Source organism: Lissotriton helveticus, chromosome 10 (assembly GCF_964261635.1).
Source record: "Lissotriton helveticus chromosome 10, aLisHel1.1, whole genome shotgun sequence".
Taxonomy (NCBI): Eukaryota; Metazoa; Chordata; class Amphibia; order Caudata; family Salamandridae; genus Lissotriton; species Lissotriton helveticus.
In genome coordinates, this window is record NC_136071.1 from 1,117,767,879 (window position 1) to 1,117,782,010 (window position 14,132).

Sequence of the window (14,132 nt, forward strand, 5' to 3'; positions counted from 1 at the left end):
ACAAGTTCCACACTACTTAGATACACATGAGTGGTCTTACATTTAGATCTCAATCTGCGTCACTCTGCATTTGCCTCCCTCTGCGTATTCTCAATCTTTATTACCATTCTCTTTACTGCAAAGCTGTTAAAACCATGTTTTACAAACAAGAGAGTGTCTGGACTTAGTACAGTCCCTTTCGTTCTATGTGCCATGACACCAATTCTTGGTATACAATGTGCTCTGTAAATAACTGAGACTATAAAATATTAAGTACTGGACTTAAAAAACATTCTTCTCATTGGCCATATGGGCAGCAACATTCAAACAGTACAGAAGTAACACAAGAATCCGCTTAAAGATTCATACAATGTAAGAACTGTAGCAGAAAGTGTGAGAGGCTGGGCCGTAAGATTTAAAAAAACTAAGAAATTAAGAAAAAGAGGTTATTGGGACTTAAGAATGTGGAGCACATTCCTCAAGCATGGGACTTATGGAAGGTGAAGAAGGGACTAAGGTTTTCACAAATACCACGCAATGGACAGTATCCTTGAACTGTAGGCAGAGAGTGTAAGGGCAGGGCAGACTGCTTTAAGTGGCTATCATATGTACAATGTATTGACATTGCATGATAAATAACATCAATAATTATACTGTACTACTTTCTTGTATTTAACGAATGAGGAATCATTCTAAGCACACCACCTTATTCTTTCTAGCCACTTTTGCCTTGTCACTCTTAACGTGGCAAATTAAGGCTGTCGTCAAGTAAAAGCAACCAGCCATACCTCAACCCCATCACCACTCCAATAAATAGCACTGTGGATAAAATTCCTGATTTGAAAATGAGTCACCAAAATTTCAAAAAGTCAAAATCTATTTCATTACTGCATAAGGGATAACAGTTTGAGTCTTAATATTTGTAAAGGACAACAATGGGGGTGAGAATAGGGTCTGCAACAATCTGTACCACCTATGTCTGCAGGGGGACTGTGGCATGCCAGCAACAACTATTGGCCAGTCAATGAGGGCCACTGGTTGGAGGCTTGAAATGGGCCATCTCTCTTCTTTGTAGCCTAAGGAGGGGCAGTTTTAATCACAGAAGAGGGATTGGTTGGAAAGCTATTGAGTCGGATAGCAATGCCCTGCTGTAAGTGTTCGATGTTTCCTGCTTCAGGATATTTCAAGCAGTTCATGGCTAGTGTTGTTAAGAAGGAGACTATAAATTGAGGTGATATGCCTAGGCCCCAGAAATATTTTTTTTTAAAACAGCACCACTTTTCAAACATGTGGCAGTTAACTTTTGGTTACATATTAGCATAGGAGCGATAAAGAAAGTCGGCTTTATGATACTTTAGAGTGCAAATAAATAACACACTGATCAACAGTTACCGACATAGCAATGAAGTGAACCAGTAAGCTGGTGTGAAAACCTAATTATCTGTTCCTATCTGTTACAATCATATATTCCTATGTATTTCAATATTTTTGTTCCAAACATTGGATTAATATTCACATTTTATAAGAAAATAGAAAGGTCATTTCGTATTGGTTTGAAGCACCACTAGCTTTCAATATTTTTGCTAAACTTCAGGGGTAGAGTAGTTTCAGAAGCCATGTTATTCAAGGTTGTACATTTTCACAATTCTGCAAGCCGCAACGTCACTTTCAAACCTAGCAACAGGATCACAGGAAAATAATGAGATCAGTATAATAATTATGCATATCTACTCCTCAGAGAGAAGATCCTGCTACCTGCTCATTAGATCAGGTTATGCTGAATGTATTAAATTTATGACATGTATGCATAGTCTTATATTGAGAGAAATCATACATAAACTACCCTGAATGATATCCATATTTTAGCATTAGGCTGCAACAGGCCCTCTTCTATTAAGATAAGATCTCTAATCTTCTGAAATGACAATGGGCTCTAAATATTTTTCTCAGCTGCTTGCTATTCCACATTAAACTCAAGCTAGACTTGGGCGTCCCGCCATGCTGCATTTTATTTTTAACAATGGTGTACTATGTAAATTGTGTCTGTTTGTTAATATAGTACATGAATTCTCAAATCATTCGAGGTGCACAGGTACAGTACTCACCTTTACAAATTCCACCGCTCTAGGAGAGAAATCACAGGCGTAAGCAAAAATGTTCAGATCTTCTTCCAAAAGAGGAAAAAGGCAGTTGCCGACTCCGCAGCCGGCTTCGAGAATAGTCAACTTCTGACCATTAAACTGCAGGAGGAAGCAAAGACCATACTTAGGTTAGAGTTCTGCATTCCATAATAAAAAAAAGAGTGGTGCAACATTGGTTCCAATTTTCACAGTTTTCAAAGCTTACATTAGAAAGTTTTGTATAATCATTGTGATGATGTCCCATCTGGTATGTACATTTCAACTGTGAATGATCTTAAAACTTCACAATAAAATAATGGCTGTACACTTCGTTAAAGGGACATAGGCGATTCCATCCTCTAGAATCAAGACCCATGCTTTTACAAGTGGACTTGATTTGTACAGCCCTTTTTGCAAGCTTGCGCATTCAATTCTAAACTCTCCATCCCACCATTTTACGGACAGCCGTGGATTTTGAGTGACTGTTAACTGGCCCTCAAAATGCGACTGTCTGGAGAACTCATTCTGTGATGTGGATAACACGGGGCAGAGTGGAGTCTTTTAACAATATTATCCCGCAGGCTGGGCAATTCTATTAGCTCGACAACCTCTGGTTACACACACATCAAGTGTCCTGTGATATGTTTGCTCTTTGTCCTAGTTTCTCCAAGACCAGGAGCATGAGGGAGGGCTCAGTGTGTTTTGGATTGAGAAACTAACTAAATATCTCAACCACTCGGCCCCACCCCTACCCAAAATAGAACTGGTATTCCTAAACGTACAATCAATTAGATCTCAGGTTCAAAGGACCAGTTAATGGGTCGACCAGGGCATTCAAGATGGATACCAATTACAATTCCAAAAGATCTCTGAAGCCAATTTTACAACAGGTGGACAACATGGTTCTGGGACTGGACTTTACATCCAAAGTATGGCTCCTGGATATAAAACACTTTACGAGCCAATCTCTTGCAATCCAATTTATGGCCCAATTGTATTAGCGGCACCTGCAGGGACTGCAGCAATCAATGAATACACTAGTTCCCATTAGTAAACAGGCACACTTATTTTTAGGATTACAGTCCTGCAGCATCTTTTATTTGCATTGTGATCGGGACAGTACCCTGTAAATTCGGGGTGTGCAACAGAGGTACAGGAGGAGTAAATCCACACAGATCTTTTGATTAGCCAATGTATGTGAAAATCTCCTATATGGATTTCCTGAAAATTTTGGATGGATTAAGCGGTAATGGCCCTTCATTGGACACTTATCATAGAAGGATGGTTCAAACTTCCAGAATCAAGATGATCAGCCTCAATGAACAGGAAACATTGCAAAGGACGGTCTTTCTTCATCTACCACACCACAATTTGTGCTACATTGTGGTACACATTGTATGTAAGGTTCTGAAAATAAGAATATGAATGAGATCTGTAGAAGTACTTTCTCCTTCTTTCAGAAAAAAGTTGCAAGAAAATGACTGTGACAAGGATTATGGATATTGTAAGTGCAAGAGGTAACTTGCATTACTTCTTAAGATGCCATAAAACCTTAACCAAGTTTTTTGATTCAATGGAATGGGTTATTGCTGAACAATGCAGCGTTTTTGCCATCGCCTGACTATAAAGCTAGGGTGCATGTTAGGGTGAAAGTCCCAGATTACCCATGCAGATGTCTTATGCCTGAATCTTTTGTGTCTGACATTCCCCTAATTATTTCCCCATTTTTGGCTGTGTTTAAGGGCCCCTTATCCAAAGAGACCCTATAAATCTCGGATCTTGTGTTACCTAGAGACAGCCTTAGTGTACCCAAAATATGTGCAATTCAAAAATTGGTTGTTACCTTGAGGGGTTATCACCACTCACCCACTTTATTCACATCCGGGCTTGTAGCAGTATGTGTTTCTTTTCCAAGATGCATCAGCTGCACCCAGGTGACGTTTATTGGGCTCCTAGAGTAATTTAAGTTCAGTACAACTGGGTAAAAGCACCCTAATGTGTCCATTTTTCTTTCACGAAACTTAACATGCACCATCAACAACTTTTTGGGCCACCATATTGGGACAAAACCCATCATCACCCCATTATGACATTTCATATGAGAGCCATAAGTACCTGAGTTACAAACTACACGGGTGCAATATTGCAGACTGAGATTCCAAATACAACTATATGTACTCCTGAATTATGTTACTAAATTAGAAACCAAACAAACATGCTTTATAGCGCGTGTACAATTCTTAAAAGCATTGCATAATAAAAGTGTACAATCCTGTGTCCATATAATGAAAACACTGAATACATAGAAATTATCTATTTGGGTCGCCATTTTGGAGCTATAACCAGGTCATTAAAATCTACCACTTTACGCATATCACAACCAGCCGTAACTTAATACAGGTCGGCACCCAAACCATTTATTAATTGCCTAGTTCTTGTTCCCTACAACCATGACTGTGCATCTGCATAAAACGTGCAATCTAGTAATACAAACAGATGCTGTGTTATGTAATCTCCTCACCAATGCATACCTGCCCACTAGCCTACCGGAGCATCCTTCTCAAATACACAACAACCTTCTGAACCCTTAAATATGCATGAAACAAATGTCACTTATAGACCAACTCATTCCTGCATCAAAACATTTTCTAAACCCTATCAATCAATCAATCACAGCATTTATATAGCGCACTACTCACCCAAAGGGTCTCAAGGCGCTAGGGAGGGGGGGTCCGCGACTGCTCGAACAGCCAGGTCTTGAGTTGCTTCCTGAAGGCGAGGTGGTCCTGGGTCAGGCAGAGGTGGGTCGGGAGGGAGTTCCATGTCTTGGCGGCGAGGTAGGAGAAGGACCGTCCTCCTGTGGTGGCTCTTCGGATGCGGGGGACGGCGGCGAGGGCGTGGCCGGTTGATCGAAGCTGGCGTTTGGGAGCGTAGAAGTTGAGGCGGCTGTTGAGGTATCCCGGGACTTGGTTGTGTAGGGCTTTGTGTGCGTGGGTGAGGAGTCGGAAGGTGATTCTCTTGTTGACCGGGAGCCAGTGCAGGTCTCTCGGGTGTCTGGAGATGTGGCTGCGACGGGGGATGTCCAGGATGAGACGTGCGGAGGCGTTCTGGATCCGCTGAAGTCTCTTCTGGAGCTTGGCGGTGGTTCCGGCGTAGAGGGAGTTGCCGTAGTCCAGACGGCTGGTGACGAGGGCCTGGGTGACTGTCTTCCTGGTCTCGGTGGGGATCCACCGGAAGATCTTGCGTAGCATGCGCAGGATGTTGAAGCACGACGAGGAGACGGCGTTGACTTGTCTGGTCATGGAGAGGGAGGAGTCCAGGATGAAGCCCAGGTTGCGTGCGTGGTCTGTTGGTTGGGGTGCGCAGCCCAGGGCGGGGGGCCACCAGGAGTCGTCCCAGGCGGAGGGTGAGGATCCCAGGATGAGGACTTCCGTCTTGTCAGAGTTTAGTTTCAGGCGGCTGTTCTTCATCCATTCGGCCACCTCTTTCATCCCTTCGTGTAGGTTGTCTCTGGCGGTGGCGGGGTCGTTGGTGAGGGAGAGGATCAGCTGGGTGTCGTCGGCGTAGGAGATGATGTTGAGGTTGTGCTGGCGTGCGATGTCTGCGAGGGGGCCCATGTAGACGTTGAAGAGGGTTGGACTGAGCGAGGAGCCTTGAGGGACGCCGCAGATGACTTTGGTGGCTTCCGATCTGAACGGAGGGAGGCGGACTCTCTGTGTCCTTCCGGCGAGGAAGGAGGTGATCCACTCCAGTGCCTTCTCCTGGACTCCGACGTTGCTGAGGCGCTGTACTAGGGTACGGTGGCAGACAGTGTCGAAGGCCGCGGAGAGGTCTAGGAGGATGAGGGCCGCTGTTTCTCCGTTGTCGAGCAGGGCACGGATGTCATCGGTGGCAGCGATCAGGGCGGTCTTGGTGCTCTGGTTTGCCCGGAAGCCAGACTGCGAGGGGTCGAGGGATCCGTTCGTCTCGAGGAAGGCGGCCAGCTGCTTGTTGACGGTCTTCTCGATGACTTTAGCCGGAAACGGGAGCAGCGAGATGGGGCGGTAGTTCTTGAGGTCGGTGGGGTCGGCTGATGGCTTCTTGAGTAGGGCGCTGAGTTCGGCGTGCTTCCAGCTCTCCGGGAAGGTAGCGGTGTTGAAGGAGGTGTTGATGATGTCCCGCAGGTGGGGTGCGATGACAGCGTCGGCCTTGTTGAAGACGTGGTGAGGGCAGGGGTCGGTCGGAGATCCGGAGTGGATGGAGTTCATCGTGCGGATGGTGTCTTCGGTGTTGATCGGAGTCCAGGCGCGGAGGGTGGTGGTGGGGGGGGGCGGGGGTTCGGTCGTGGCGTGCGTCGGTTGAGTGCTGAAGCTGTTGTGTATGTCCGCGATCTTGTTGTGGAAGTAGGAGGCGAGGGAGTTGCAGAGGTCTTGCGAAGGGGTGATGTCGTTGTTTCCGGCGTTGATGATTGTGTGCCCTTAGTGGCAAACAGCTTAAGAACTGCTGCACTCTTCTAAACTTCAACAAAAGCTTCTTCACAATACCATGTCCATTCAAATGTTCCATTCTTTTTCAGCAGGGCCACGTTACTGGTTTTGTCAGTGAAGTGATCAACACATTTTGAATATAATTCCGCCATACCTAAAAGTGAGTGAGATGTTCCAAGTTTATCAGAAAAGGAATTGTTTACTGGTTTGACTTTAGGTTTCATGCCGTCACCGGATAATATGTGCCCAGAGAACCTCACTCCCTTTACCGCAAACCTACACTTTTAAAGGCCCACGGTCAAACCTGCTTTGCTTAGTATGTTCAAGTCACTTTAGGCATGGACAGCCGAACCAAGATGGCAGCAACCCTTTCCTGAGGCTCAAGCCTTGCGCCGGACATTTAACACAATCCTATAAGCAGCAACGCAGTGGAGCTGGTAGAAACACAAGTATCCTCCAGAGAGTGTGGGGGAGGACAGATCTAGTTTGGCTGCTTGTGCTCCCATCCCAGTCAAATGACCTAGGCAGCAGCGACAGGGTGCGCCAAAAGTGCTGGAGGATTGTGGCTGGTGCACGGGGGAGAACTGGGCCTACCGTACCATAGTAGGACCTAACCAGACTTGTGAGCCAAGACAAAACAATAGATAAGTGAGGAGCCTGAATGGAGGGCAGGGTTGGGGAGGGAAGGTTGGGGGGGCGAAGGGACACAATGGCAGCAACCTGTGACCTTGGTGCACCGCCTTAAAAGTACACAGGGGCATTAAGAGTTAGAGGAGCCAAGAACAGCACTGGGACGTGGTGGTGAGCCTCTGCAGCAGAAGTGGTGCAAGGGCCACCGGAAGGCTCCCATGCTTCATCAGGGGGTTAGGCGCGCACCTTGAGAAATGGATGGTGAGCCCAGAGAATGCACCCTTTGCGGTAGAAGATAGGCCCTTTAATCCCCTCCCCTCTCCCTGTTCCACTATGGCTACCAAGCCACAACTCATTGGTAGGGATGTCCCGAAAGGCCACCTGAACAGTGCACCAGGGCCTGAATGAGGAGGGGGGAGGGAAGGGAGTTGCAGAGGTAATTCCCTCCTCTTTAGAGACTCTTTGGGCGACCGGGGGCAAGGCTGCTGAACGTGCTCTGGATCGCAGTTACAATCTGGGTGAGGCCAGGGTACTGGACAGCAGGGGGTCCGCTTCCTTCTCGGTCCTTTTACAGATCATAGATTGAATCAGCAGTTTCAAAGCTTAAGCTTTCTCCCCCACTTCCTTCTTCTGGAAGGAAGAAGAATGATAAACTGCTGCTTCTCCATACCAAGGGACAATGGATAAATTTGCCAGAACTAGGTTGGGGACCCCCCGATTACATCTGCCTTGTTGAACAGCATTAAAAATAATTCGATTATTGAAGGGTGTGAAGCAATAAAAGCTTTGAACATAAAGTATGGACTTCTATTCCCAGCAAAGCTTAAAATAATGTTTTATTTCAAGGGCCTCTTCTTCAATAGTCCTAAAGAAGCTTTGGACTAGGTGGAAGAGAGAAGAGTCCATCCCCATGGACTGCTCCAGCAGCCTCAAGGGGAGGCATGGCCCCATAACAGTCATCACAGAAACAAGGAAAAGACACAGACTGGTTTGTACCCACTGAAAACTGAAACCAACAGCCACCAGTCACAGGACTCTATACCATACAATAGAGGGGAAGACCCCACAGTACCTGCAGGGGGGAGCAAAGAGATCATATTGTCTGAGTAGACCCCACTGGAGATCCAATACCCCTTAATGATGGCACTCTAGTAAGGGATCCTAAAACTACAGAGACGACATGAAGAAGAAAGTAATGGTTTTAAAGTGTATTTTTGGGATGTTTGTGTGTGTGTGTGTGTGTGGGGGGGGGGTGGTTGGTGTCACACCACAGGTCCCTCATTAAGGCTCCGCTAACCGGGTTGCTACTATACCAAACTCACAGTTAATGGATTCGTCCAAATATCTGTGTTTTGTTTAACACTTCTGGAGTTTAATTAGGATAGCAGAAATTTCTGGGGTGTAGGTGAGAGTTTGGGATGTTGGGTGTTGATACCACTATCTAGTACTTTTTTGTCATTGGCTACAGCAGTTCATGGCATGACTTCATGTGCGTTGCCATGACTGACACAAATACTAAACCCAGATACTGTATCATATCTTGGAATGTAAATGGGCTTAATTATAAAATTAAATATCTCCTGATGCTGCAATTTGCTAAACAACATTTTCCTTCTGATGTTCTCCTTCCACAGGAGACTCGTCTCTTGGGCACTAAGTGGGTCTTCCTGGGCCACTATGGCTAAACAGGGTATATCGCTCTGGGTTTGTCAAGTGATCGAGGGGCATAGTGACTCTGGTCGGATGGTCCTTTCCTCTGCTAGTTAGTTGAGTTTAGAGAGGCCCCCTGGGGAGTAGAAAAGAGGCTGTCACTAGTTGTTCACAAATGTTAATGCCCCGCCTACTGACGGTCATTAGCGACTTGGTTCATCCGGATCAGTCCGGATTTATCCCACATCGCAACACGGCTCTTAACCTACGTCGTCTCCACGGTGCTGTTGCGAGGGCGGGGCGTCTGACGGAGCCGGCCATTTTGGCCTCGTTGGATGCCTCGATGGCTTTTGACACGGTCGAGTGGCCCTATCTTTGGGCAGCTCTCGAAAAGTTTGGTTTTGGACCTGAATTTATTGGATGGGTGAAGCTGTTGTATGTGGAACCCTTAGCGCAAGTGGTGGTGAACGGTAGAGTCTCTGTCCCCTTCAGCCTTGGTAGAGGGACCCGGCAGGGTTGCCCCTTGTCTCCATTGCTTTTCGCGCTGGCCCTGGAACCGTTAGCTGCGTGGCTTCGATGGGAACCATCACTCAAAGGGATCCGTTGGTCGCCGGACTTTGAAGACCGTGTCTCTCTTTACGCGGACGATATCCTTCTATATCTTACATCCCCGCGTAAATCCTTGAACGTCTTATTTGATGTTCTTACTTCGTTCGGAGCTAACTCGGGCCTTGTTATTAACTGGGCTAAGTCCTGCGTGTATGTTCTTTCGGGTGTTTTGCCCTCTTTGCCGGCCAGGTTCCCTATCCAGGTGGTCCAGTCTGGCTTCAAGTATTTGGGGATTTTTATTACCCTGGACCCCTCCCTCCGGTTTGAGCGCAATCTCCTCCCCCCGCTTCTTAGATTGCGCCAGGATGTGGCCCGTTGGCGTAACCTACCCCTGTCTCCACTGGGCAGGGCGGCTCTATTTAAAATGATGTCCTTGCCGCGGTTCCTCTACGCCCTTCAGAACTCCTTCGACGACATTCCCGCTACTTATTTCAGAGAAGTCGAGAGTCTGCAAAGACAATTGATTTGGGACGGACGCCCACGTATAGCCCTCGCGAAACTTACTATCCCTTGGTATGACGGGGGCATGGCGCTCCCCGACATCAAGAGATACTACTGGGCTGCCCAGCTCTCGGCCATTAACCACGCAATGTATTCGCCGGGTCGCGATCCGGCTTTTGAGATGGATAGGCTCCAGTTGCCGGGAGGGGACTTTAATAGAGCGCTATATTCTAGATCGGCTGGGAGCCATCTTGTGGGCCCGTCCAGGGCTGCGGTCAAGGTGTGGCGTGCTGCGACTGTGAGTTTGGGTTGGGAGAATCGACTGACGCTGGCGACTCCGCTTTATGCTTCTGAACGTTTGGGATGTCTCTGGTCTACCAAGGGTTTTGAACGCTGGGATATGATTGGGATTTGTAAGGTGGGTGACGTTTGTGTGAATGGTCGCGTGAAGTCATTCCAGGCCCTTAAGGCGGAATACGACTTGAGTGATAGAGAGTTTTTCCAGTATCTGCAAGTCCGACATGCCTTGGCCTCGGTTCTGACTCCTGATGTGACCCTACCCGAGTCTTCCCCCCTTGAAGATCGTATACTAGATGGACACTTGCCCGACAGCACTATCTCGCTAATCTATAAGAAACTGATTCATAATCGTACAGATTTGTTGGTCCGACTCCGGGAGATGTGGGTCGGTGATGGGTTGGAACTGGATGACGAGGACTGGCAGTCGGCACTCTCCTCCCCGAAGGAGGTCGCTATTCCCGCCCGTCTTCGTTTGGTGCAACTTAAGATCCTCCACCGGGTGTATGTGACTGGTCCGCGTCTGGTCGTGATGGGTTTTTCCCCGGATGGCTTGTGTAAGCGTGGCTGTGGGATGAGCGCTACCTTTCTGCACATACTTTGGGAGTGTCCTGTGGTGGCGGCCTATTGGGTGGATGTGCTTGCGATAATGGCTGTAGTGACGGGTGTGGGCCTGAGGCCCGACGATGCCTGCTGAATGTGTGGGAACCCTCCGATTACTCTGTGGCCCAGACTAGATGGGCGACCCTGGGTTACATGGTCGCGAAGCGCGATATTGCGCAACTCTGGGGCGTATCCCGACCTCCTGACGTTTCGGTGTGGGAGGATAACATGGACTGGTCCATGTTCCGAGAGAAGACAGTCTACGTGGCTAGGGGCAGACCAGGGGCATGGGCGAAAATTTGGGGTCAATGGAATGCATACCGTGGAGATATTTGTACCCCTCCCTTGGTTGCCACCTCCGATATTACCCTGTCTCCTTAGGCCGACGTTCCCGAAATTTTTCACTCTGTTCTAGGATTTTCCTGTCCTCCCTGCTCCCCCCCCCCCTCGCGACCTTGCCGAATCTCATTGATTTATGTCTGTTCTCCTGTTTAGTGACCTCCCCCTCTGCTATTTGGGCTGACTTGATTATTGTACTCGCCTTGTTTTTGTGTTCGTTATTTTCATGTTTTATGTAGAAAATTGTTGTATTCTGTCTTATGTCTGGAGCAATTTTATTCTATGATTTGGCCTGGCCTCGGAAACGAGTGTTTAGTTTATGTGTCGTTCTATGTGACTTAGCGGCCAGCCCGTGTGGTTGTGGGCCCATCTTTGTATTTTTATGATTGCTCAATAAAAAAAATTTAAACAAAAAAAAACAACAAAAAAAACAAATGTTTATGCCCATTTATTTCTTCCTTAGCGGTTAACTTTACTTGTGGTAATCTTTAATGCAACCATGGACAGACACCAAGACACTCACAGACTCACAGACTGCTAGAACAGTGTCCTTACGACTGGGCAAATTCTTTGGTCTTTGTGATGTATGGCACATGTGGAACTTGCAATAGAGTTTATACATTTTAATCAGCATCCCACCCACATCAGACTTGGTTACTTCTTTTTCCAGGCCATAAAGTTGTCATCTGCCCAGGAGCCATGTATCCTACCAAGGGGTGTCCCTGGTGGAACTGTCCCTAAGGGTTGCAGGGAAGAATAATAGTGGACATGTGGCAACATAGTGCCTGATGGCTAACTGATGAGGAGGTTAGTCAACAAATCCTTAACATAAGAGGGAGGGAGAGGGAGTAGTGGATTCTGTCTCCCCTAGCGAGTATCATAAACAAAATGGAATCCACAAGGTGGAAGGTGGTTGTTACCACAATGGTGGGGAGCAACCAATGTTGTTAAAATACCCCTCACACACCAACAGGCCCCTTGGTGTCATGCTTCATCATCGGGATGCGGCGTGCTACGACTTCACGACTACGCAGGAGCACTTTAAAGGTGAACTATGTGTTTGGTGTGTGTGGGTAAACAATGTGAGTGGTGAGGTGAAGATGAAAAAATTTAAAAAAATACCTGCCACGTGAGTACTGAAAAAATTTATTAAGTCTCCGGCTGGTATTGTTAAAAGAGTGCTGGGATGGTTGTGGTCTACTAATTAGGGTAACCCAACCATGTCAGTGCGTCGACATGTTTCGGAGTTTGAAGAACTCCTTCTTCAGGACGAGGATGTGCACTACTTATCCCCACCTTACTCACATGTGTGTAGATTTAAAAGTGTGCTCTACAAAAAATTAGAAAAGGTGAAAATGTACCTATCTATGTTTAAAGTAAGGTCCGTTGCGCCCAATTGGCGATTAAAGACACCTGTAAACAGAAAAATCAAGTAAAAAACAGGATAATACATGTTTTCAATCTCATGCTGTGTAAATGCACAGGAGGGTAACAAGGAACAAAAGTGAAGGTCCAGGAACCCTGAAAAAAGAAAAAGAAACAAAAAACGAACAACACATGAACTCAGACACACATTCAAGCATAGTATCTGATAAGCCCTCTAAGGGTATAGTTCCTGACACAGATGTATAGCTTACTTATGAAAAGAGGTTACATGGCCTCATGAGCCACAGCGTGTTGGGGGGTCCGTTCTACCCGATATGGCAACCTATGAGGTATTCAAGGAAAAGGATCAGAATGATGTAATTCCTCGCTTTTGATGAAAGTTTCACACACCTCATCCACACAGTCAGACACACTCACGGTTACTCTCAGGGCTGTCTGGCTTCCTCCCCCTTCACGCGGCTCCGACGAGTGAATTGTGAGGTTAAGGGCGGGCTTTTTATAGTCTAGATGAAATCAATTAGCCGCTGATTGAAAGCGGAATAAGCCCATAATAGTACATAGCCTTTAGTCTCATTGCCGCTTCTGCGCGCGTCGGGGAAAATTATTTCCGTGTAACCGCGCATGCGCGGTAGAGCAGTGAGGGCCGGCCGCGCATGCGCGGCCTCCTGGTATGTGGATGACAGCATTTGGGCAGTGTAATTCGCTTCGCGCATGCGCGAAGGAATACCGTGTCTGTCTTCACTCTGAGAGGAAAACGGAGGGATAGCTTTGGACTTAATAAGGGATAGTAACACCCTGTAAAAGCGCCTGATAATTCAAGGATACGGGCAAAGCTTGATATACTGAAAAAAGCTCTTAGAAACACTGCCAAAAAAGGGGGCAATGACAGTGTCAGCCAAATCAAGTGGAACTGCAAATTCCATATTACATAATTACAAGAATTATGATTTTAAAAGCCCTATGAGGAATAGGGGCAGTTAATGCTTTGAAGATATGGTTAATACAATAAAAAAAATTTTGGTCAGGATATTCACCTAAGTGATGAATTAAGGGGAAAAAACAGGCTCATGCATAATACATAATTACATGGGTTATAATCTCAGAAGCCCATTGAGGTGTAGGTGCAGTTATTGCTAGCAGATAAGGTTTATACAGCACGATCACCTAAGTAATGAGTTCTGGGAAAAATAGGCTCATACAGTTGGATATAGTTGTTAATAGGTTACTGAAGTGGGTGGCTGTTAGTTCCTAGGCGTACCTGGCATGTCTCGTGGGTTTCTTAGCGTAATTGGCTCCATGGAATGGAGTCGTTCAACCCCGTTACGTCTGAGCCCAGACGAAACACCCATCTTTGTTCTTTCTCAAATAAGCCTCTTTCTGATGGTAACTGCTCAATAACAGTCCAATGTATGTCATTCACACAGTGCTGTGCTTCTAGAAAATGAGATGCCATTTTCGTTGTCTGTTTCTTGCACCTCACATTGCTCTTATGTTCGTTAATTCTCGTTTTCACTGCACGTGTGGTCATTCCCACATACTCTTTACCACAAGGGCACGTAATGAGATACACCACATTACGGCTGTTGCAATTCGTGACAGCACGTTGTTCCCA

At 46.6% G+C, this 14,132-nt stretch overlaps 1 protein-coding gene across 1 annotated transcript in view; it reads right to left on the bottom strand.

Moving 5' to 3' along the window:
* The window catches only part of METTL6 (methyltransferase 6, tRNA N3-cytidine), a 120,651-nt gene that overhangs the window by 34,326 nt on the left and 72,193 nt on the right, over window positions 1-14,132 (bottom strand). The window contains exon 3 of the mRNA XM_078664441.1: window positions 2,085-2,219. Coding sequence (XP_078520567.1) covers window positions 2,085-2,219 — 135 coding nt within the window. The remainder of the gene's footprint in view (window positions 1-2,084; window positions 2,220-14,132) is intronic.